Source organism: Echiichthys vipera (genome assembly GCF_963691815.1).
Source record: "Echiichthys vipera genome assembly, chromosome: 21".
Lineage (NCBI taxonomy): Eukaryota > Metazoa > Chordata > Actinopteri > Perciformes > Trachinidae > Echiichthys > Echiichthys vipera.
The window spans coordinates 20,046,376-20,073,398 of NC_139846.1; the positions used below are offsets into that span (position 1 = coordinate 20,046,376).

Below are 27,023 nucleotides of genomic sequence, written 5' to 3' on the forward strand. Positions count from 1 at the left end.
TTCTCAACAAGTAATTCAATGTCATCTTCCTGGCAGGGGAATACAGCTTAGTCTGCTCGTAACAATACCCAGACTAAGTAATGATGTTCACCCCTCAAACTAACAAAGCCATTCAGCTCAACAAACTTCTTAGACGAGACGGCATCATTATGTACAAATCAGCCATGAAATGTGATCTAACAGCACTTGATCCATACGGCTACATGACAGAGACATGAGGGAATGGAGTTCAGGGTCAGTGATTAAGTTCACTGGCAGAGGAGGAAGGGATCGTAGCAGAGGCTGTTGGTATGTTCGCTGTCGTTTAAAGGGGTAACACGTATTTCTATTTGTGACTTTGGTGATGTCTTTGGTGTGGCATGCTTTGTTTTTTTCAGGATTTTAAAGTGCTAATTAATGAGGGAGGAATATTCACATCTGAAGTTCAGCCATGGTTGATACTAACTACACAGTTCTTCCTCTATCGTTTCATAATCAGGGCTATTGTGGAGCGTAAAAGTATGTAAATTTACAGCATTTACTCATCTCTTAAATTGTGAGAATTCATTTTAGGCTTAATGAGACAGAACGTGTTTTGCAGGTTACAAACTTGTGGCACACTGCACTTTTTTTTGTTGAAGACGCTCCCATCAGAGAGTTGTGTCTTTTATTAAATTCTTGCTAGGTAAATTCCAAATCACCCGTCGTCAGCCTAACTGTATTTTTGCTGGGAAGATTTTGTCGGGTGCTTTTGTTTCGCTCTCATTGAAAACAATTACAAAAAGCCACCCCAGGCTGCTAAAACATGCTCTGTCTGATGGGGGCTTTACAGCTAAACTCCATGGGGAACGGAGGCGCAGCGAACGGAGGCGGGGCACAGCAGGGTTTTTTTGTTTTTTTACCAGCTACACAGTTCTGTTGGTAGCATGTGGCTGCTGCCAGCTTTACTTTGTGCTATTGAGTTTCGAAGCAGTTGGTTCTGCGGGGTTTAGAAGCTGTGCTGCTTCACATTGCTCTCTGGTACAATGAGGTTTGTATCTTAATCATTTTAAAACAGATTATTCTTGTGTTTGACTTAGTTCTATGTTGTTTTTACTAGAAAACTAGAGCTGGACGCGCAAAAAAGAATGAACCATTTTCACTGCAGTCAATGATATATGGTTACACTGTTAGAAGCCATTAGAAAATACCATACAGATTCCTTCAGATCAGAGATTGTTTTTTGAGTTGATTTTATCCATCCACCGTCCATCCATCTCCTTAGGGACCATGATAGAGTAGCTGAGATAAGGTAGAGCGGTAACTGGTAACGTCCCATCAGATGGTGTTGTGATTAACAGCAAATTAGAATTTTTTTTCCCAAACAGCGATGGGTTGAATCACTGTGGTGTTGCAGTAGGTGGCCATGGAGAGTAGCAAAAGGTTTATGTGTACAGAACTGTTGGGGACAATCACTTAATGCATAAGGCCTAAAAAGGATTATTGCTATTGTCTCCATGGCTAAGTCAATGAGGATTTGATCTCCATACATACGAGATCATCGGAGTGCTAACTTGCTTTTAGGAAAACCAACATGGCCTCGGTAAGGTCAGGGCTTAGCATTATGTGCCACTGAGGTAGAAGAAGTGAGGTGGGCGTTGTCGGTGGGAGCCAGGAGGCTGATGCACCACCAGAATGCTTCGCCGCTTCTCGGCAGCATCAATGCGCCAGTCAGTGGGCGCGAGGGAAGACAAATTACCAGAGGAATGACTGGAGAGTAAGGCGAGCTTCCCATTCCCAGCCTCCTCCAGATGGACATAATTAAACCATTAGCGGGTGAGTGGGGGCTGATGACTCCATCAGGACCCATTTTGGGCTTAAATAAATGGTGGAAAATAAAGCTGCGTTCAAAATTGCAGCCCGCTTGTTCACGCGCTGTTTACCAGCAGTGTGCAAGAAACCAAAGGGAAAAAAGACAGGGTGGGCTGTTTTCCCATATTCATCTGTTGTTGTTTTGCTTTTTTTCTGCCTACTTCTCTTTTTTATTCGATGACAGAAGGACTTTTTATCTTTGAGGAACTTAAGCAGCACTTCTGGGCTCGGCTGTAAATGCCTCTTACAGGCGATCTTACGGTCCTAAACGAGGGTGATGATTTAAGGTGAAACGTGCGGGGAAGAGATCTGAAGGGGCTTTCTCCTTCCCCCTCCGGTCTAGTTTATCTATCTTCACCTCAGCTGTCCCATATATCTGCACAGAGAGGCTGGTGGTGTGAATTAGGCCTTCCATCATTCACTCTGTCCGGGTCTCTTGGAGCCTCTGCGACTATCCTCACAAGTGCTGCGGCAAGCAATCACGGCCACAATGGCATCACATTTACTCCCTCTATCTGCTAGTTTTAGTGGCCGTTTGAGTGATAAGATGTCGATCTGTAGCGGGTGTTTTTTCTGTCCAACTGAAGAACATCATTCGACAAAGCCAGCAAAGGTGAGATTTTCCTGCAATGGCTTGAAAAGGAGTGTTTTGTCGACGCGGTGACCTGAGTTGTTGCACCCTGCCTTGCTATCCTTACCATCGGAGGGGCATTACTCAGACACTTTGCCTTGACAGATAACAAAAATAAACAGGAAATAGCCAACGTGAAAAGAACCTGACCCTGCAGTGACTTCAACCACAGGAATTTATCGCCCTTTAACGATAAAATAATGGCCGACCGTAAATTCTGCCAGATCACAAATGTTATACAACTCAAAAGGGCTATTTATTGTGAGGTGGCAAGCAAAACTGTCAAGCTGATCTTAAAGATGTCAGCACTGCCTTACACACAGTAGCAGCTGAATCATGGGAAATTCTGTTTCCCCTTTCTCGTGGTCTAAATGACAGGGTGCACTCCCCAGGTCATCCTGCAATTGAACCAGGCATTAGTTCTCCTGTGTGAGGAGAGAGGGGCCTCTGTTCACCTGCCCCCCCGACTGCCGACACAAGGTCCTTTTTTCTTCCCTCTCTTCAGGTAATAGAGGAGCAGCTGCTCCAGGGTCTGTCTCTCTTTTTACTTCCATTTTTACTGCCTCACCCCAATCCTTCTTCTCTCTCTCTCTGTACATCACAACGTCTCTAGTGTTTCTCTCCCTTTCTTCTCCCTGACAATGAAATAAAGTGACACCAATCTCGGGGGGTCCCTCGACGCCAAAACACAGCTGTGTGGCTGTCCCACTTTCCTGCCATCGAACACCCCGCCTGCCAACACTTCTTTCCACTTAGTTCCACCAACAACGCCGCTTTTCCTTTTCCTCCTCCTTGTTTTCCTTCAGTCATCTCCTCCTCCCTCTCTCTTTATTCTCTTCTCTTCCGTCACTCACTTTACCGGAGGATGGCAGCGTCAAAGATAAGGGCCAAACAAAAAGTCAACATTCCTGCGAACATCTGTTCTGTATCGCTGTTCGCTCGCTCTGGTGCTCCATTTTACGTTTGATTTCTCTGTCAGCATCAGGGGAACGCCACTTCGAGCTGCTATCGTATGGCATGCTACAAGGCTTCCAAAACGCCCTTGTTGAATTAAAAATGCAGCATATGCTGCAGAAAGCAGTTTGTGATGTTACTAAGAGACGACATACCCTGTCTCTAGGATGTGGAGAATACACCTGACATGAACAACAAGCTGTTTACAGATATAACGGCTTACTTAGATAGCTGGAGAAGGGCAAGGCAGTGTCAAGTCTGTACGGGGGGCATGACTGCATTTTGCTTTTAATTATAATGAAGACAGTCATTCCTTATTGATGCCTGAGGGTGAGTTTGATCAGGGAGGTTAGAGGTTGGCATCAACCACAGAACAACATCTTCGGAACAGGGATTAAGTATAATATTTTACACGATGCCAGGATCCGACTACACAGTGTCACTCTGATAATGACCCACTTCAAGAGACGTGGGTTTGTACAAACAAATATGAACATCTGGCATGGTAATCTGCCCTTTTAACCAGTGTAGAGTTCTGTTTGTCTAGTCTGACATCATCCACAACATACTATGAACAAAATCCTTCATACGCCACAGTCACTGACATTCGTAATTGGGGTTAAGCTCTGGAATTTTTAAATTTGTGCACAAGTTCAATATAAAATCATACCCTTTATTCGTAAACTTATTTGGGGAAAGTACACGTGCACCTGTATTCAGCAGGACACACTTCCATCACATGTTCAGCTTATCTGCCAGCACCCCATGAAATAGGGATTCAATAAAAGTAAAACCCTCACCATGCACAGTGCATTCTCCCATCACGCTCAGCCCACACTACTGCACTGTCTGAGCCAAAGCACTACATGCTCATTATATCACTGGAGTATATATATATTATATTTTTTTTGATATGTAGTAACCTAAAGGAAAAAACTGTTTATATCAAACTTTATATCAAGTTTTTTCTAACGAGCAATTACCATGTAAACGTAGCTTATATAAGCATGCTGAGGAGTTTTAATTAGTTTATTTCCATTTAGTCTTTATTGTAAAACATTTATGGGATAAATTAGCTGTTCATTTTAAACCCTATCTTGACACACCGCCCACATTGTCTTAATATTTAAACTACTTTTCCCCATTAGTTAGCTAGCTAGTTAGCTAACTAACCATGTTTCACATTGTTTGTATTTGACAAATTATATTATTTGGTAATTTAACGGATCATTTTATGCTGATGGTATGGTAAAATATTTATTTAAATATGACATGGTAAATACAGACTGAACAAATAACCCCTATATTGCAATTGTATTCCCTATAAACACCCATATATTTCAATGGAAAGCTTCCACCTTGAATATTCATAGAATTTTACAACCCTATTCCTAAAATAGGAAGTCTGACTCTGGTCCTGTCCTGCGTGATCACCTTTGTATGCCAGGTGGTAAAAGATGCAGAAAGGAAAAAAGGCCCCATGATCGACAAATCTGACGTATTGGCCATGAGTAAAGACATAAATGTCAGTGTTATCCCAGCATAAGGACACTTAAGTGCTTCAGATCAGTCTTTGTCCAGTTGCTGGACAAAAACAGTTTAAAAACAGTTTGTTTGGGGTGTGAAAAAAGCAAATTGGACCATATATTTAGAATTTTTGGTTGAATAAAAAACAAATTGTTCAAATAATCTGCTAATCGTGAAATGGAATTTGTAGAGCATTTCATTCATCTTCAACCACTTGTCCCTGTCGTGGTCGCGGGGGGCTGGAGCCGATCCCAGCTGACATCGGGCATGAGGCGGGGTCCACCCTGGACAGGACGCCAGTCTACCACAGGACACATAGAGACGCACAGAGACAGACAACCCTTCACACCTACGGGCAATTTTAGAGACATCGATTATATATTTCTGAAAACCTATATTTCAAAGACATTAAATGTTGTCGAAATTTAATTTTTTGGAGTTTTTTTGTTAATTTTTTCAACAGAGGCGAGGGATGAGAAAATGTACTGCTCTCAGTGCTTTGTTCAGCAGTTACAGTTGCTGCTGAGTGCTAATTTTGACACACTGTCAACGGCAGCCGCAGCAGACTTTCACAAGGGGACCACAGGAATCGCCAAAGACCCAGAACACCCACTCTGAAGCCCCACCACCAGCCAGGCAGAGCATGTGGGTGGGAGATTGTGTCTGTCATGTTCAAGCTGAGACCCAGCAAGGGGAAGCTTTCGTCTTCTCCCTCCACCGCCCTCCCAACCCTCTAATAATCACTGACACACATCGCTTGGACATCCCCTCCTCCTCTCTCATCTGATGCTCCGGTGAAACCAGCAATTGGCCTCAAATCAGCCAAACATAATCCCGCCATCCTACTCGTTTCCCTGCTGCAGCGCCGACTTGTGCGGAGAGAGACAACAGGGCAAGAACAAAGGAGCCGGTAGGGGCTTCACATCTTGATCCGACTGAGGCACTATGCCTCCTCTTGTGTCAGAGAGAAGCGGTGTTTAGCACAGTCAACTAGCACCACGCTGTCTCTATTGTTCTGTGTAATTGCACTCAATGGACCTTGAGAAGTACACAGGCGGCAGACGCTATTCCTCTCTGTTATGACTGCTGTCTTCATGGACTCTGAAAAGGTGAGAACATCAAAAGCAAGCCACATCAGAGCTGCCTTAAAAACACAAAACAAAAACAATCTGCTGGCCTTTTCCTGTGCGCTCAATCAGCCGACTCTTTTCCTTCCCTTCAGTTCCTCTCCTCTTCATCCATCAAACTGTCGCTCTCTAAACCGGGAGAGCTCGTCACCCCGGTACTTAACCCCTCTTCTCATCCTCTGCTCAATCATCCACCCTCCAACCCTCTTTCACCATCCCTCCATTTCTTACCCTCACACCTGTGCTGGATCGTTTGTATGCGTTTACCCTCGGTTTTGCTCAGATGCGATACCCACTGCTGACCTCTGAGTTGGGGGATGCCAGCCCTGGCAGCTGTCCCGAATGTCACACACACACACGCACACGCACACCCACATGCACACACATGTTCCATGTTCCTCTCCTCTGTCTCTCTGTCTTCTACACATGAACAGGGACACACAGTTCCCTGGGAATCACCCTCATTTTCCATCTATCATCTCGTCCCACCAACCCCCACACCATCGCCATGTGCGACCTAACACTGCTCCACTTTCCTCCTGCCTCCCGGTAGGCCCTCTCTGGACTCTTTTTGTGCTCCTCTGCAGGAGCCCTCGACACACAGGCAGCACACCCAGACCTAGCAGTGGTGCAGGGTACACGCTCACAGACATGGATGGCTAACCACTTGAAAGGCAGGTGGGATTATCAAGACAATGGCTTGGCTTTATGGGACATTTGTGGGCTTTCTGGCTTGACGGGTAGAGAGTAGAGGAATCCAAGCTCCCCTCTGTGTTGGCAAGCAACCTTGAACAAGACACTGAAACGCTACCAGGTCTGGAGCTGTTGTTCTGTAGCTGGTGCTGAACTCTGACATCCCTCTTGAAAAAGCGGAACAGGAGAGATTCCTGACGGGAGTGCAGTGTTATTACAAGTTAAAGCAGGATGCAGTGTTGTCCAGATGGTTCAGCTTTGACCTCAGGTTTGTTCTCCCTACATGGAACTTGTTTAAAAGGTGCTATACTGGGCCCCTTCAGCTAATTATATATATATATATATATATTTCAAATATTCATATGAATTACAATAACTACTGCAAGCATGCCAGCACTATGAGCTATTGGTAGGATTTTGCAGGTAAAATGGGAAGGAAAGGAAGGAAGTTTTCAGAGTTTCTGACAGTGGCACACTGAGATAGGAAGTGACAGCATTTATGAAAAATGTGAAAGTTCTCTTTACTTTTGCGCAAGTACCAATCTGATACCATCAGATCATTTATTCCACCTGATTCACAGCCACGCTAGCAGCTCTGTGAGGCTATATTTTAGCACAGTGATGTTCTGAGCTAAAAGCTAACATTAGGATGCTACCATTCTTGCAGGTACAACGCTTACATGATGACGTTAAGAAGGTATAGCAGGTTTACCCTTTTCCCCAAGTAGGGTTGGGCGATTGGAAGAATATATCCCTATAGGTGATGGCTGACTACATCACTAGTTGTTTTTTCTGTTAGTGATTATTTTGGGCAATTGTTATCATGTTATTTTGCTAATTTAATGGTCTGCCTCGGAAGAACGAGGCGCACACTCACCAGGCAGCGGGAAAAAACAGCGTTTAGAGCGGATTAAGGATTAATTTCAACTAAACCACAGTTCTGATTGTTAAAAGACCAGCTTAGACTTGTTTGATGTCCCACACACACCTGGGCGAATAGATCAGCATCGTCGGTTAATGACAGTCAGAAAATTTTTAACGTATCATCCGACCCTGACCCCACCCGAAACCAAGTTGACAACACAGAAAATTGACCCTGAAACAAACACAGATGTTCCATATCACATATAACCTAGAGTATATCAACACAGGCACACTATAAGGTACAGCAGTTTATAACATTATATGAGCATTGAATAATACACTGGTGTTTTCCTTCACCACAGAACAGTGAATATAGCCTGAACAGAGAACATAAGGGAGATAATAACAGATCATCAAAACTATCATGATCACTGAGATGATGGCAATAAAGACGGCATATTAGTTCATAACGACTTGCAGGGGGAGAGAAGGGTTGTGTGTGTGTGGTGAGGCGGGGGGAGGCTTAGAGCAAAACAATGCCGGCTCCCATTTTCTCAAGTTCAATTAAATGGCTTGTGACAGCGCGCATGTGAGGGCATATCTGCCGCGCGCCACTTGACTCCCGTCATTAGTGTGTGATGGTGCCAGGCTACACCAGTTTTATGAACGTATTTTTAGCAATAATAACCAGCTGGTGAACATAGATGGCTGTGAAAACGCCAGGGGGGCCTGCGAACGCTTCAGTGTGAGGCTCCAGGGGATGATGAGTGACAATGAAGTCTTTGTGCTGTTGTCGGTGAAATATTCCAGTGAAATAGAAGTCTTTAATTCAGATGTTGTATAATTGATAATATATAATAAAGCTATAATTGGGGCTATCATTTAGAACTGTGTGTTTATGCACGCACATGTGAGTGTAAGTGTGATTATGACACAGGCCTTCTATCCGACTGCAGCACCTCATCTATCACAAAGCGATCTGTTGATTAGCTAAACAAAGAGGTAAGAAAGTGAATCATGTCAAAGGAACTGCCTACCAAGTCTTGTGCCAATTGTCGGTCTAATTAGAAAAAAGAGCTAATTATAACATGCGTTCGTCTCAAACAGCCACTCAGGTATAACGCCCTAGCAGTCAGGTGTAAACAAGGCTCACAGTTGCACAGGAAGGAAAATCCATCGACATCTGTTAATGTATCTCAGGCAGGAGACCAAATTGAAAAATGGATTGCTCGACGCGCGCTGGGCGCAAATCTGCATTGTGATCAAGGAGCGATATGTCTCAGCACCTGCTTAGAGCGCGATAATGGGCATCACTGCAGTTTGGCCACATTCACAGCCAATAAGGATCAGATAACCATCTTGGCAAGAAAGTCGGTCGACAACAAGCAGGTGCGTGGAGGACTTGAGCCTGGAAGCTTGAGCTTGTTTTTGATGAGGAGCGGAGAAAAGGTCTGATTATTGTAGTTTAGTTCCTGGAGTACTTTCACACACATTAACTTGAAACCCTCCTGCAGTGATTTCTTACCGAGTACAAATACATGACATATGTGCTCCAAAAAGTTATGCTATGCTAAAAGTTTGGCCGACACTTTTGGCAACATTTTATTGTAGTATTTATCATCATATATACTCACTGTCAGTAGCTTTACGCACATCTCTAGTATAAATATACATGATCTTTCAAGATTTGACAGTATCACAAAATAGATCATACTATTATAATAGTACTGATATACTCTAATACATATCATAAAATTGCAAGTACCTAATATTTAAATATGGGAGATTGAAAGATTGAGATTTCTACAACACAGAATGTTTCAATTGCCCGAGCATTAAAGTGCATCCTATACAGAATGCAATGCATTATCATGTATTCATCATGTTCATCAAGAAATATGTATTAATGTTGCATGCTTTACCATTTATTATCCTGGATAAGTAAGCACATGGATAAGTATTTTCAAAATAGATGCATTTTATTTATTAATTATATATTTATTACTGTTTTATAGTCCCCAGGGCCACGATAATTCAACATTTAACCATGTTTTGTATTTTTCTTTATCTATGCCTATTTAACATTGTTGAAATGGTTGATCTCGGCTTATGTAATACTCCCTACTTGGCTATATTCATATGATAATCCTATTTTTCTTCAGTATATCCTTTATTACAAGCTGCAGCTGCAACACTCCAATTTCCCCACAGGGATCATTAAAGTTTCCTGTTATTTTATCTTATCTGAGCAGGTGATGTTAGTGGCTGAGTTAAGCGTCTCTTGTTACAAAGGTAAATTCTTGCTGGGAGCAAACCAGTCTTCATTAAAGAAGTCTAATGAGTGGAAATGAAAGACAATGAATCCATTCGCCATTCAGGGTTGGCTGGCTCTTTACTGTAGCCAGACTAATGATAATGCATTCTCCCGTTCTAACAAAGAGCCGATCCATATGCCCTCTGACTCATTACACAACACTGCTCCAGCTCAGCCAGGAGGTCTGTGGGTGATGCTGAAAGCTAATCTGTTAATGTGTTGATGTCTTCATATTGTCATTAGAGCATTCAGTTCACTAATATAAAGCACTTCAGTGTTTCCTTATGTTATTTATCTTATTTACATGACGGCGTGTCCTTTCTGTCTCTGTATGGTTGCACGTTTACAATTCTCCTCTACTCTCTGTATCATGCATGGCGGAGTTTCGCCCCAATGGGGAGAAACATATCTGTTTGTCCTGTGTTTGTCCGCCCCCACAAAAGCTGTAAACCTAGGGGAAACACAGACTCTGTAACAATAGTTTAAAACACATGGTATGAATGAGCTCCTTATTATACATTACAGCTCTGCTTGCTAATGTTTTTACAGTTCAAGAGATACTTAAAGGCAGCGCAGATACCATAACTATCCTAACCAACGATGCTCACTGTGAATGAGTGGGGTTTGACAGTGTGATGATGTTTAACTTGGATTAAAATAGTTGATTTTTTTGTATCCCTTAGTAACATCTACTGTTTTCTGCAACAACTCTCGCCCTCTTCCTGCTGTCTGAAATGTCAGTGTGCCATCGCCCAGAGAACAATGGCATACAACAGAGCTGTCAAAGTGATGACAGAACAGCCTCTTGATGGAGAGAGGTGCAGGCTACTGTCCCTCTGTATCGAGGTCTCGGACTTTACGTTAGAAGAGAAGGGTATTCGTCTAAAACTACATTATCATAGGTTAGATGTTAGATCGAAGTAACGTGGTTACCAAGCATTTAGTTCAACATTTAAAATTTCTTTTTGCTTTTTTCTATGACATTTGGGGTTGCAAGGATTTGGAAATAATTGCGTTGTTTTCATTGCTATTTTACACAACATGCTAACTGTTTTGGGAAATACTCTTTCTTGCCAGATGTCAGATAAAAAGACTTATACCAGTCTTATATAGGTCAGTTAGCCTAGCCTAGCAAGGTTTTGAAACTGTCCAAAAGTGCAAAATCCACCTACCAGCACCTGTAAAGCTCACTTATTAATATGTCAGTTTAATCTGTATAAAAACCCAAGTGGAAAAATTCAAGTTGCAGTTAAGATCTCACATGCCACGATTACCTAGCCAGTTACTTCCTGAAATCCTATCTAGCTGTTCGCTCCTGTTTCTAGGATTTATGCTAAGCTAACCGGCTGCTGGTGGTAGCCACATATTAATGTTAACAGATGTGAGCATTGTATCAATCTTCTCATTTAAAAAACAAATGATTTCTCCAAATCTAGGCCAGTGATGTCATAAACAGACAAAATAGATGTGTTGTGTTAGTCAAATTCGTCAAATGTATATGCTAAGCTAAGCTAACAGCCTGCTCATCCCATGTTTATTTAGCATGCAAACATTCATAGTAATGAATGATCTTCTCACTGAACTCACAGCAATTAAGCGAAAACACACTGTCCTTTAAGCACTTGACTGAGTATCATGAAGCAAAGCACTATTTTTAAAAAACTGGATTGTGATGACCTTAAAATCTGAATGCTGCGCAACTGAAAAACAACAGGATGTGTGATCTTCAGCTTGGCATAATAGAACATGGAAAAGAAAACATGACAGCATGGAAATCAGAGTCAAACAATATATGCATTCAGTGTGTGTGTGTGTGTGTGTGTGTGTGTGTGTGTGTGTGTGTGTGTGTGTGTGTGTGTGTGTGTGTGTGTGTGAGAGAGAGAGAGACAGAGCGTGCGTGCAGCAGAGGGCTGAAACAGACAGGCATACTTGCCTGAAGACAAATAGCCCTTTGACCTTTGTATGAACCAGCAGCCCCTAGTGGGTGATAACTCATGACCTGGTGGACTGGTTGGGCATCCATCTCTCACCTTGGTAAGGATGAATGTGATGATGAACGCACTCGCTTGCTGCTATTTAGATAGCCCTGAAGTCACAGCTTTGACAAACTACCCACACAGAGAGAGCCAGGGCTGAACCTTGTTTATACGGTCTGCCCGTTAAAACAGCAGGCTAGGACTGTACAAACTCTAACTGTGCCACAGGGATCCAGTACAAACTCAGGGTCAAAGAAGAACAAATCTGTCTCGGGGAGAACCTCGACTTACAGAGCTTTACAGTACATACTAGATACAGAACACAATACACTAAACATCCCTGCAGTAGCTGTGTACATCGTTGTACAATGAAGCTATGCTCAGAATAATCTCGATAAACAGATTTCTCCATGTTACCATAATGCTGAATCCGTAGGCAGCAGGACAACATTTCTGGTATCTGAAGCGTCCTGGTATTTTTTGCTTTCATTGGTTTTAGTTGCATTTATATGCAGAAATCCATTTATAGAGATGTCACATCTTAACTCCAACTCAATTCTCATGTCTCAAGTTTGCTAATCAGACCTGAAGCATGGAAAAAGGAGTCTTGGTGGGGATATTAATTGTAGTCAGACTGATGACGATGAGTTCCCAGGTTGTAATCGGAACCAAAAGTCTGACAGGTCTCAACTCCGGTATTTCGTGTAGATGTTCAGTCAAATTCATCCAACGAATTTCCCCTGCTGGGTGAGACCAGACCTTTGACCAAACTATGAACACGCAAAAGTGAAGTGACTCATGCTGATACAGGTACTTTGGTCAAAAATGATTCCATGGAAAATGCTCTGGTCTGCTCACTATTCACTTTCTTTTCAGACAGAAGCTTGTCAAAGTCAGCAAACACAAACCAATGGTTTGTCAAAGGTCTTTGAGGAGAATCAAACTTAGGAATTGACTCAAAATTCTACCGATTACGACATGAAACACAACTACAGTATGGCGGGGACACATCTTGGTCCTTGGTTAAGAAAAAGGTTCAGCTAAGTAAAGATCATTTCAGGCTTTGACCATTCGTTAGCCGATTCAGCACCTTTTCCATCTCCGGGACGAGTTGTGAATTCACTTCTAAAATAGTGAGGCTTTGACAGGAAACACATTCATGACATGTTTCATGTGCATTCAAAGTATCGATAAAATAAGTGGTGGTGTGCATTAGAAAAATATGTTTGTTAAAAGATTTTTGTAATGTTCTAGAAATGATCTGGTGAGTATAAAATTCAATGCATTTTTGATGAATATGCAGAAGTCATCTTTTTTCAAATCCAGGGTGAGAACCACCAACCAAACCTCCTCTATTTCGAGGTCAAATCACAGGATTAGGCTCTAAATAATCCAACTTCCCCTTGTCAATGTGGAACTTACAGTAGACATCCCAGTTCCACATCCCATCGTCCATCTAACAAATCTGGTTAATTGTCTAAAAGTTCAATGAATGTAATGCCCCTCCTCCTGAAAGAAATAATGCCTAAACAAGGCTTCCTGTTCCTCCGGCTGAGTTTTTTGAAGTCTTCTTTGTCTGCCAACTTGAAGCCTCAGCTGTGGCGGAAGATGCGGAGAAAATACCCTGGAACAGGTGTCCAGAAGATAATAGCACCCGCTGCCCAGAGAGGTCACCACAGTCACCTGCAGGCACTTCTCTATTGTTGTGTCTTTCTTTTCGAGCATAGACGGTGTGTGTGTGTGTGTGTGCGTGTGCGTATACGCATGTGCCTGCAGCCTTTCATGCACATTTTTCTCTCCATGCTCAATTTCTCTTCCACACAAGTCTGCGCACGTACGCGAGCGAGCACTTCTCTCCTTATCCAACTGATGGTCCATTCAAATTAAAATGAAGCTCCATCACGCTAATAGGGAGAGCGGAGAACAAAGCGCGGGCTCTCTGCAGTCAGCAGGAATAGGAGGAGGATTATCATTGCTATCGTCAGGGCTATTATCATTAAACCAAGTTGCCGCTCTCCCCTTTCCACCGCGAACCAACGGCCACGCTGAGTTTACTGCAGCACAAGTTTGATTTCAGCTCGGGCTGCTTAAGTGCAGGGACCCTGATGTGCTGCAAACAGTACAGCAGCTGATGAGTTGGATTTCCATTATTGTTTCTAGACATTTAGGAAATGATGTGTATTTTGGAAAGCACTTATTTGAACTTCATGGTACGTTTAACTCACATACAGTATGTGTAGCAGTTCAAATGCAAAACCCTGGTATTATCCTCGTGTTACAGTCTAACTCCGCATCATATGCAATGGCAGAAAAACAGTGCATTTAATTATTTAAGTGCGGTTAAGCTTGTTTCTTTTTCAAGGCTTCATAAAGATTTGTAATTGGTGAACTGCGTATTTGTGGTGAAACGCAAAGTTACAACATCTATGTCACAAATATATTCGACTTTTTTACTTGCCAGATCTTACAATTGCTTAATTTCCCATGATTAATTGTTCTCTACTGTCTTTATACTTTTCATGTTCATACAAATAAGTTAAGTCAACAAAATGCCAACGACATAAACTAAATTAAGTCAAATAATAAACCCTGATCCGCCTTTGACACTTTGAAAATATAAAAACAAAGTATGATTGAAAGCTGTGTAACCACATGAGGGCAGCAGAGACATGTTTTGATCACAACAGTGACATATCACACCTTTTAGCATATGATGTTTGGAATAGCATTAGCTTATCATTAGCATTAGCTCATCTAAACATCCAGCAGTTACAGAGCAACAGGATCATTTGTTTGGGGCTGTGTTTCGAGCTACCTCACAGATGTAAGCCTAATATTCGCTCTGTTGTAGTTCTGTTTTTGTTCTCTGCCAACTCCTGAGGGAAACATGTGGCGCTTGTGTAGCTAAATGTTCCACTGTGTTCCCCAGCTAGTCTCTAACTGTGTCTGCCTGCTGTTTGGTGATGAGCAGGTAGTGTATAAGTGGGTTTTTAGAGTTTTTTTTTTAATGAAAATAGCTGCAGCAATTGGCTCTATGAGAGTGGTGAGAGTGAACCAAAACAGTAAAGTTACGGAAGGACAGCTAAACAATGAGTTGAAATTCAATATAAAACGTCAGATTCAGTTGATAATTCTCGATTTTCTCATCAGAAAAGTATTGATTATAGCCGATTTAATGGTCTGAATGGAAATAACTAGTGTTGCGTATGTGATGGAAGCGGGATGGGGCCCGGATGAATGCCAGGCTTCAATAATGGGGTGAAAAGGAACACCTGAACAACATCAATTAAGCTGTATCCCAACAAATCTGGTGAAAATTGATGAGAGGTTATTGAGGATGAACCTTGTCTGTGTTTTTGGAGGACCATAACTACAAAGTTGGATGCTGTTTACACAATTCAGCGCACATTATTTGTTCATATCTCAATAACCTAATCATATTCCTTAACATCCATAGCAGGTCTATGACATTGGAGGTTTTTCGTGTTGCATTTTCCCTTATTATTTAAAGAAATGGTCGACGGGTGCTGTGTCTTCACACCAAACACTGAAATTGGGATTGTTTTTACTGGAGGCAGAAATCTTATGGGAACGACATTACACCTTGTGTCTAAATTTGGAATGGTGGTTATGTTGGTTTGTCTGGGCCAGTATTTCAGGGACTATTTCAACGCAAAGGCATCCTCCCTCTGTCCTTTACGCAAGGCAACATTTGCAGCCTCGGGTCTTACACACCCTTGACCCGTCACCGACAGCTCCGGCCCCAAAGCACCAATGTGGGATTGTCAGTGAGGTAGACGGGACGGAGGGGGTTGGGGATGAAATTCTCCATCATGCCAAAGCCAATCCAAGCAGACCAATGCCAAAGCACCATGTGTGTACAAACGACTGAACTGAATCCGACCTGATGTATACTCAGGCCTTATCTGGGTGAGGCCAAATAGGCTCTGAACTATCAAAGGCAATGGATGAGCGATTGGAACTCTCAGTTTTCCGGCAAATGCAAACACGTCTATTACGCTCCACCATTTCAAGCTGTACAAATCGGAATCAGTGCGGCATAGGGGGAAAATAAACACCACGCTGTTTGACTGTTAAGGAACTTGGAAAACAGGACTTCACATATCGCACGGATCGGCCCAGAGGTATATGAAACTCCAACTCGCCCATCGCCGGCCGACTCTGTGGTGATACCCAGAACATCAGGCAGAGTTAATGCAGGCAAAGTTTTTTTTAAATACCTTTTAAAGGATTTGCAAGATAAGCCTGTCGGTCTCTCCTAGAAGGAGCCCCTAAAGGATGCTGAATCGATGGATGAGAGAGGATTTACTGTAGGGCGAAGAGGGGAAAACTGTTATTTAATGCTCGCATGTGAACAGAATAATGAAGCAGCCAGGAAGCTCAGGTGTAGGTGCTCATCATTATCAATGCACTAATCTGCCATTAGGCAATTCCATCAGCCACATGGATCTAATATGCAATGGATAAAACGTGTATTTACCTTTTACTATGAATCAACTGTCGTCATATATTTACATACTAGAGAAGGAGAGGGAGATTGGTCTTGACCCTCATACATTGAGAGGTGAAAATATCCGTGCTAGAAAGCATTCTGTTGTAATGCAGTTCATGACACAGACCTTTTTATTGAATTGAGATGATACATTGCTATCTATAATGCTTGCCACTTATCATGTAATGCTCTAGTCATCATGGGTTATTACTTAATAGGTAATGATGCAAGTGACCATTTTCTAAACCCCTCTGTGATCGGCGAATCATAGTTTAGCAACTGTAACCAGGCACACCTCACCTATCCAGCTTTGGATTTTTTGCCGGTGTGCAAAGATCAGCAGTATGAGCGAGTTTCCATATATGTACAGTATATCCATATATAAATATACTGTATATAAAGAGTCAGTTGGGATTGTGTCTTTATTTTCGGTCATCCAACGAGAACACAAGAGCAAACTTGTTAAAAACAGTAGAAGTGTTTCAATTCATATATTTTCAGGCACATTTTGGATTGCATTAGAAAAGCTGAATGTAAACGGCTAAATTCGATAAAAACTCTCAACTTGAACGAAAGAGGTTTTACACTCGCTTGAGGTGGTTTCCCCTCGTCAAAAGAGTCGTAGCAAACAATAAACTTAAATGGGTGATCAGCTGTAGGCGTCTTCTTGGGAAATATATATAATTTTGTCTCCTTCCCCAGACAGCATGACACCGGCCGATACTAGCTGACATCAAAAACAGTGAAGACTTTTGAAAAAGATTTGCTTAAAATGCGTTTGACAGTTGAATAGAAACATGTCTAGTGTTTATCTGCTCTAATGTAAGCTGTAAGCTTAAGCATGCCTCGCTAACGAGCATACTTTCTACAGTAGTATCCTAATCTTATCGTTACTTCTTAAGCCAGGCTTTCGATTTAAGGATGTTTACACTCAAGCAAGTTATTCAGGACAGTAACAAAGGGGTATTTGTAGATAATTCATAGTAAAACCATCCTATCTGCCCATCTAATCCTCGGAGAGGAAGAAAACATACTGCAGTCCGGGTTCCCACTCTTTTTAAGAAGTCATTTTCCAGAACCTTTCCAGGAGATTTTCTTAAAAGTACAGGACATCAGGGACAAACAAAAACAGACAAAATATAAGCTAGCTCTTCATGCCGTTATCAAAAAGTAGGTTCTGTTCTGCAGATTGACTGACAAATGAAAAAGTTCTGCTTTGCGTATGGTAAACCAAATTAGTAGCATCATACCGTACAATTTATCCTACCAACAAGTCATGTGTGAAACAAAATACACCCCTTGGTTTACGTGGGCGATCTGAGTGAAAGGTTAAAATAGAATTAGAATTTTCCAGGATATTTGGTCATTTTAATCAATTCCCAGGTGTTTCCATGATTAGAAAACTATTCTCTCTCTATTCTAATTCCCCGATTACCAGGACACATGCAGAACCCTGTAGAGTGCTGACAAAGCAAAGCTACCAGGTTCTCAGATTCCTATTAACGTCCTAAAAAGAATAAATCGAGGATGGACAGCAGTGATTATGGTGATTGAGTGTCCACCTCGGCCCAAGTTGTGTGGCGCCACGTCAAGGTTAAGACAAGTTTCTTTGAGCAAAGATATGCTGCGGTGTGTCTCCGCGCGTCCACTTGGTGAAATGAACTCGTTTGGCGGTTGTTAAGGTGTAGGATTCTCTCCGACCTCCGGAGAGAGCCCTCAGGAGAGGCCCTCTTGTAAAACGCTCCATCTTATTAATGGAAATAAATGCGTTTAGCGCCCCCACCCCTCCTCGTCGCCTGCCCCCCCTCTGGCAATAAGACGTGTCTATTCTTGGCTAAAGTCCCCTTCATTAACGTTATCTCAAATAGGCACCCAGTCCGATGGTGAGAGAAGGGACGGCACGCGGTTAAGCTGCTTCATCCAATTTCATTATTCCATATGAGGCGGGGTATCAGTGTTAACTCTGCTATGTCAGCACAGCAGAAGAGTAGTTGTGCTGTCATGTGGCTGAAGCATGACATCAGTGCAGAGGTTTAAGTCCCCCAGAGTCAACAGGGCAGAGTCTGCCAGCTGATCAGATGCAGTCAAAGGGCATCCACGCCATTGTGACTTGTGGATTTTTCAATGCACTCAAATGGCAGCTAAACATATTTCATGGCTGACTGAGTTTGAGAAACAGCGGGAAAAAAAAAGAGGAAAAAAATATATATCTTTTTTTGGTGCTCGAATTCTAACACCTCCTTAGCTATTTTCTGCTTATGAAATATGTCCCTTTTCACAGTAGCAGCTACCGTGCTGTGAATACGCACAAGCAAGCCGGGGGACAACAATAACAGTGTGTGCGCCGCTGAAACGAGAGATGGAGGGGGGAGAAAAATGAAAGAAGAGAGAGGAAAAGAGGGGAAGAAAGAGAGCGGAGGGATTCAGAAAGTGTGAAACTGCAGGCCGTCAAATGATCTGGCCTCTCTCCAGGCATGATGACTCAGGGATGATGGCACAGTTAGAGCTAATTAGGATCATAAACTGTAGAAATGTTTGGCCACCATGATGTGGGGGGGCGCTTCCACGCTGTTGGCAGGACTTCAGATTAGATGTAAGAGCTTGTCCGGGTAGCAAGAAAAAAAAAGAAGAAAAAAATCAGATGCCTTGAATCAACAGCTACACTGAGACGTGATTTTGTGGAATATGTAGATAAAGCATTTACTGGATGATTATGTGGCTGTTTGAAGCTGGCTGCGATGATGCGAGACCAGGCATGGAAAGGAGATTTTCTTTTACGTTTGGAGCAAATCAAATCAACTGGGGGGGGTAGGATGACACGTCCCCTTTTTTAAAAACAGTTAATTTACCACTTCCTTTTTAAAATCCACATTCTGCTCCAGCTCTCATAATCCAAATGCACTACAAGCAATCAGCCCAACAAGCAGCTACGAGGAATCTTTTCTCGCCTGGGGTTGTGACTCTCAGGCTACAAACGGGTTGCCCGACCTTCTTGGCGGAGGCGGAGGGACTTGCAGCCTGAGAGGAATACTGCAGACACAACTTAGGGCCTAAAGAAATCCTTTAAGCTTAAGTACATTTTTACTTACAGTTAATTGTATCCTTAAAAGACAATGGAATTGAACCTCAAAGATAAAGTAAAGCCGTAGAGTTGCAAAGATAACGTTCATATATCATCAGATTTTTAACTGATCATCATTTTAAGTCGCGTTAAGGCATTAATAAGAATTTACATGGCTTTTCTATTGTTTCTATGTATTGAATGAGTCATTATGACCCCCCCAAACAAAAATTCAGCTACGCAAATATATATCTTTAGTTTTTCACAATTTTCTTTCTTTTTTCTTGTTATATGCAGCCGCTGAATCTAATTCACTGCAACAGTCTGAGCAGGGAGAGTCCCTCTTTGACTTGATGCAGCGTGTGATGAGAGATCGGAACAAGACTTTGGTTCAAAGTGAAACTGAAAACACTGGTGGATTCATCAGTTTGTCGACTGACAAGAAACTATTTTGTGAATAATTGTTTCAGCCGCTTTCCAATCAAAAAAGAGAAATATATTATACATTATACATTATAATATCATTGGAAACTGGATTTTTTTGTGGGACAAAACAAGACATTTAGGTGAAATTGTGCTGTATATTTGTCAGTTTTTGACATTGAATAGACCAAATACTTACAAATTCATCAAGAATTGGAATTGTCAGATTAATCAACAAATAAAAATAATTGTTTGTTGCAGCCCTTTTTAAAACAAGGGGTCAGATGCAAAAAAAAAAGGTTGGGACACGTATAGACCAAAGGCACATGCTATCAGAGCTGTGATTCCAACAGCAATGAAAGGACGACGCTTCCATATGACTCCAACGCCACCTAGAAGTCTCTTGAGAGTCGCTACCTGGCGGCTTCGGTCTTTCTCTTACACAATCAGCTCTCTCATGTCGCGTTGCCTAGCGCGCCGCAGACTAGCAAACACTGACGGGAAGCGATAATGCTGCTGACTCGCTGTGCCACACATCTCTGTTTATGAGGACTGACAGCTCACACCAGCTCAGACTGTACACATACCCACATGGGCACAACACACACCCGACAAATCTGTGCGAACGACACACATGCACGCAGACAAATTAACGCACCATCTGATACACTCTGGAGGAGAATTCCCTTCGCTCTCACACATTAACGCCGTTAAACGATATTGCAGTACAACAGTTCTCAAATGTTTCCCCTAAAGTGGTTAATGTTGTGAAAGCTGTTGTGGACAGATTGATGGAGAGTAACGCATGACCAACTCAATTAAATGTCTGCGTTCTGTCGTCATAGCAACGAGTGCAACAAGTTATTTGTGATGTGAGTAATACCCTTATCTCTCCAACTGTGGGGGTGATCAAACAAAAGACTAATTAACTTAAGCGTCACCTTCTGAATTTTTTAAATCTGCATCTGTGCTTTTGATACTCGTGATTCGTTTTCTCCACAACCTGACTGAGGTGGCTGTGTGTGTGTGTGTGTGCACGTGTACGTGTGTGTGTGTGTGTTATTGAGACACTTTGGCATGGCATTTGTTTTCTGCGCCTGAACTTTAAGTACAATTTCTCACTGCCGAGCTCCAAAAAGCCAAGAGGGACTATTACGAGATAATTACTAATTATGCTAATGTGCTAAAGTTGTGCTATTCCTTTTCCTTGGTCATTTTATCAGCTGTCCTCGAGAGAGCACAGTCAGTAGTAATAACCTCTTTTTTTTTCCCTCTCCCTCAGCTAAACGTTCAGTCAGTTAAAGGACGCTGTGTCCTAAACTGCCGACTCCTCCACTGTTAGCCTTAATCAGGAAGCGCCTGTAAATTCACAGAGCCATGCATGCGCACACAGAGGAGCGCCGCACCGTTCTCCGTCGGAGCTGACCTTCATTAACCTCATAAATGCCAGCGGTGTTTTTCGTCGCAGCTCTTGGCGCAGTTATCGGCACAAACACTAATAAATGTGACAGGAGTGTTTCGGGGCTGAAACTAGACTTTACATCTGTGCAATGCATCTCTTTCTCCCGACCGTGACACATATGCTGTGTGACATTGGGCTGTCCCAACATGGAAACCAGCGCCCGTAACTACTGTGTTCCACAACCAGAAACACCCCCACCACCCCGCTGTGAATAAACCTACATTAGGAAATTGGTGGCAGGGACAATTTGCAAGGCGGAGCAAGACGTGGATTTATTTACGTCCTCTACCTTCCTGCCTGTGTCTTGCTGCGCTAGGATCGTATCCATGAATGGATTCAGAATGTAAATGTAGGCCAATTGCAGAGAATTTACTGTACTTTTACGATGCATATTGCAGGTTTACAGGTACTGGCACACTGGGTTTGCACAGAGCACAAAGAAAAACTGAGACACTGGCACTTATAACCAGGTTAGATTAAAAATATTCTTAAGAATGAATGAAATAACAGCCAGACACAGAGCAGCCACTGAACCGCACAGCACCACAATGAACAACTGCCTCCACATACAGTATTTGGACTGTTTATATCTCCTCGCAGTATTATCTGGCACCGAGCAGACGATTTTTTTTCATTACTCACATCTTGCTTTTTTATTGATGCAGTTAGTCAGGCTCTAGCAGAAGCTGTGTGGAAATGGCACCAGGTTTAAAAAGCGACCCATTTCCTAAATTTGTGTTGTCTTCTTTAGAATTCTGCTGCTTTAACTTTAAGGAGGATGACAAAACAGTTTTAACACCTCATGGAAAGGGCTTAAAATAACTTAATTACAATTACAAACTCCTGCACAAAGATGCATTTCACAGGGTTGGATGTGATTTTATGCAGCGTGTGTGTTTGCCATAAGAGCTTTTAAATGAGTAGAGGCTGATTAAGAGAACCTAGGTTTTCTTTCGACCATCCTGGCAGTCTAGTATGGATGGATACCATGTTAACACAATGCACCCAGTTATCTGACAGATGCTGGGGATGGTATTAGTTTTCAAATACTGCCATCACTGCAATCACAGCTGTGATGTAAACACGTGACATGTCATGCTCCTCTCAAGGCTGGAGAAATAAAAATGCATCAAACAAGAAAAACAAAACTATGAGAATACATCACAAAACATGACATTTTGGAGATACAATCCTTCATCTGACAGTGACAATAACTGACAGTTTTGTGTCACGTGCAGCAACAATTAATAAGAAAATCCTAAAGGGGGTTTTGTTTTGCTTGGCCCTCCCCCCTGACCTTTGCCCTCACCTCCGTACAGCCCGTATCACTGTCAGCGGTTGATACTGAAGAGCCAGAGCACCCTGTCACTCTCCTCTGTTCGGCTGCATGTCAGACAGTCAAGAGTCGAGGGGCTCAAATAGACGCAGACGTGTCCGCCCGTGGCCCCTTGCCTCTCTAAAATAGGTAGCCTCACACTCGAGAGGGCGATGACCCTCATCCTCTGCCCTCCTCCACCTCAACAGCCCTGCACTCGAGCCCTCTGCCGCCACCAGAGCGTCAACAGTAATTGCCACATAAATTATCTTACACTGTGTTTCTCACATTTCCCCCTCGGCGCTCTTGATGATACACTGATACACTGTACTGAACGCTGAGAGCACATGGTGATAAGTGTGGTTGTAAAAAAAAATAATGCTGGCCAATAAATCTCTGCCCTGCATATTTTTGTTCATAAAAAAACCACATTGTGGATAAAAGATAAGGAATGTGTGTAACATTAAGCACGGTTTCAGAGAAGCAGAGAAGGAAAAAAAGGCCATGCGATGGTTATGATTGACAGGCAGGGGTTTACAGATGTTCCCGTTCAACCCGAGACTGTCACACATCTGCACAAGGTTTCTATTTGTGGAACCGTCACCCTTAGGAACATTACCATAAATCACAAGGCTGTGATTAATTAAGAGGCACATACACAGCATGTCCATGAATCTTTCCAGGAGTGGTGACACTGGCCAAACACCGCGCTTAAAGGGGGCGCAAACAAATGCAGAGGGAGGAACATCCGCACGACGATGAGCTGACAGGAGCACTGAACACTACGAGGAGGCAGCATCAGTTGGCACACGGCGAGTAAAGAGAGCTAAAAACGAAGCTGGTGAATTTAGTTGAGTGTGATTCCCAGGGATTCTGATCAAGAGACAAGCCGGGGTGACAAGAAAGATCAGCAAATAAATCTCTAACCCATAATCTTCACTGTACTTATTTGTTTTGCACTGTGAACATTTGCGAAGAGGAGTTTCGGAGGGAAGAAAATTAATATAAGTTGCGGCGAGGAATCTGCTTACAACCTTGTGCATACACACACTGGCATGAGTGAGTCCATTTACAAAGAATCTGCAGCCTTTTCAAGGGATTAAGCCCCAAATGCCATGCAATAATCCCTCTGTGATTTTTCCCCTTTGCCTCAAGGTCTATAAAAAGAATTGTGCGGAATCTCAAGATCATCAGTTGGCATTTGAGATGAAGGATAATAATGATTAAATAAAATAAAAAAAGCTCAGTCCGGCTTTGCGTAATTTGTGGATAAGTTCGAAATCGAAAAAAAAAATTCTTAAATCGTAAAAAAAATTGGAAAAAGTGTATTTCTGAGGGCTCCTTGGATAAAAAAAAGAAATACACACAAAGGAAAAACATTGGAACGGGAAGAAGAGCGACTGGATGTTTGGAGCACAGTGAGACCACCTCCTGGAGCTTTGCAGCAGTCAGCAGCCATCAGCACTTCTCAAAGACACAGTTCATTTACACACGGCCCCTGAACTGGCCCCTAATGTCCCGTGTTATCAGAATGAATCAGCAGCGCTGATAAATTAGCCGTTTGGAAACACGCTGCGGAGGCCTGTCAGCTAATGTGCGCGCGTTTGTGTGATACTCATATGCAATGCTTAATGTTGTGGAACCAATTCTGTCGTTTCCATTATGTAAATACATTTGCCTCTGCTCTATATTTTATGTATTGTCTCCCTTGTCTCAATTACTTGGGCTATTAAAAATCAAGAGGTGATGGAAATGAGGCGCCGCCGTCGTCGTCTGTCTGTACTTTGATGACAAGTGCAAAGTGTTTATGAAAGCTCGTTATGCATTCAAACGCGGTCGGATACGTCAACACGCTCCGAGCGTTCATCCATATTCCACAATGCAACGGGGTGGCGCGTCAGTATCTCCAAGCGTAAACAACACATGGAGTTGTGTTCTCATCTCTTAAATATAGAAATAAACACAAACAAATGTGCCGTTGCTACTTTACTTAGATCTCACGGAGGTGGCAGAAAATGTGAAACTGGGGGGAAAACGTGTTTCTTTGAGTGTGTGTGTGGCCTCGTGCTTCAGTTCGGGCAACTTGGAGGAAATAATCCAGAACAGTGAAGCAGAGAGGACCTCTACAGAGGCAGGTAAGGTTTGAGGTGTGGAAGGGAGGAAGGGGAAAAGTTAAAAAAAAGGGAGGACGAGGGGTTTTTCCTCTTTTTCTGATTCAAATAAATCCCAGTGCTGTTCTACGGTACGAATACTGCCTGGTACCTGTGCTGTAAGATAAAAGCACAGTGGAAATTGAAAGAGGATAACAATGTTTATGAGGGATATTGGATGAGGGGTGCATCTGTAAAAGTTTGGTTTTAAATGTGTAAATTAGTTTGGAGGGGGTTAGAAATGGCAGAACTCACTGGTATGTTAATTAATCATCAGAACTCTTTATCTTTTGGGTTTTTTTGTTTGTGTTTTGGAAGTGAATTTAAAAGAAACATGGAAGCTTGCACCCACATATCCAAATAACTTCTTTCTGAATGTTTTTTTAAATATAATTTCCCTATTTTCTCACTGTGAGCTACAGTATGAAACACAATGGTGTAAAATGACTCCGCAATGACAGTTCTATTATTTAACAGTGACCAGCGCTCTGTAGTAAATTGTGACCGTTTCAAAAAATAGACAAAAGAAATCACAAAATCTAAACGTGAGAGGTGGTGAGATGGAAATGTGTGACGCATGTGTGAGTTATTACTGTGCAGTGAAAGCATGGTGAATGTGTGGCTCCTATATGCACAGGCAGACCTGAAGTGTGCACCTTCCTGCAGGTCACAGGGCAGAAAAACCACACCGGGGATTTGTTCCCCACGAGCCACGGTCAGCATCTGTTTCTGTGTGGCTACAGAGGAAATGTTGAGTTCTTATTATGGTCCGGTCACTCAAGATTCACTCAATTACAGAGTGAAAAAATGTTCTACAGATCCGTCTTTCTTCATGAGTAACTCTTCTACTCTACGCAGCAGTTATATTAAAAAAATACACAAGAATTAACTTTATTCCCAGGCACTAAACTAAATATATTTTGCTTTTCCTCTATTTTCCTCTACCGGCTGAAGGCCCAGAACTGTTTCTCAACCTCCAGACTTTTTGGGAATAATATAGTTGAAGTGAGCACAGCAGAGCTCTGGAAAAGTGGAGACAAGTGGAAAAGAAAGAAGCTGAGAAATTATTGGGAATATCACTCCTGATTTTAGGGAAGTTATTATGATGTTAAACAGTGACATTGAAGTGTTTTCTTTATACATTTATATAATAGTGACGTTTATTACAGAGCCCGTGAGGCATGACTTACGCTTTAGTTCCAATATTTAAAGTCAATAAAACAAACTGATTTCGTATTTATATTAAAATGATGGAAAATCTGTTTTCAGTGAGGAAGTTAAAAGCGGCTCCGTGCGGATGCAGCACATATCCGGCTTTAAAGGAGAACACCGAGCCGCGTTTCTCCACAACACGCGTTCAAAGTTGCATCAAAGGAAATTAGCGGTTCCATCCCGTCTTTGTCCTCGTCGGTGTTCGACGCAGCGGAGGCTTTTTCTTTTAAAAAGGACGATTAACGCAGCAGCAACTAAACTTTAATGGGGTGAGAGGGGTAAAAAAACGACGCGCCGCGTAGAGCCGACGGCACATCTGAGCCCAAATCGTTTGTTCATCTTCCCGAAATTCAAGGTGCGCGAAGTGAAGCCGCCGCGGCGGAGAGCTGGAGCGAGGGGGCCGCGGCGCGCTCCGATGCCCCGCCAAGGTGCGCACGACCTCTGCTCGCGCTGGGGAGGGTGGGTGGGGAAAAAAATAAGACACAAAAATGAAGCAAGTGCTGTAAAGTTGTACCTTTTCTCTTCGACCTCCTCCTCCTTCTCCGCTTCAGCTTGCATTTCACCTGGCCGCTCTGAGCCCCCGACGCGCGGCTGCTGTTCCCAAGTACGGATGCCATCAGCGCAGCCTTTGGAGCGCAGCGCAGGGAGAACTTGGGACTCGGCGGCTCCACTCTCCTCTGTAGTTGTCTCGCTTCAGCCTCCGTTGCTCTCCGATAACGCGGCGTCCTCGGGTTTGACGTAGACTCGGTATTTTCTGCTCTCCTGTGTTGTTGTTTTTTTTTTTTTTTGTTTTTTATCCCTTCGAACCAGGAGGGTGCGAGTCTCGCTGTGCCCGTGTCACCTCTGAAACTCCGGCTCTCCTCACGGGGCGAGACTGTTCGCAGCGCAGCGTGGCAGCTCCCAGCAGCACTGATACCGGCGCCCCGTCCACCGCGCTCCCCTCCCGACAGCTTTTACCGCGCCTCTGCAGA

The 27,023-nt window shown here is 42.9% G+C and overlaps 1 protein-coding gene across 1 annotated transcript in view; it reads right to left on the bottom strand.

Moving 5' to 3' along the window:
* Window positions 1-26,669, bottom strand: part of adarb2 (adenosine deaminase RNA specific B2 (inactive)) — a gene marked incomplete at both ends in the record, with an annotated part of 193,498 nt that extends 166,829 nt beyond the window's left edge. The window contains one exon of the mRNA XM_083936513.1: window positions 26,567-26,669. Coding sequence (XP_083792639.1) covers window positions 26,567-26,669 — 103 coding nt within the window. The remainder of the gene's footprint in view (window positions 1-26,566) is intronic.
* Between the last annotated feature and the right edge of the window lie 354 nt (window positions 26,670-27,023).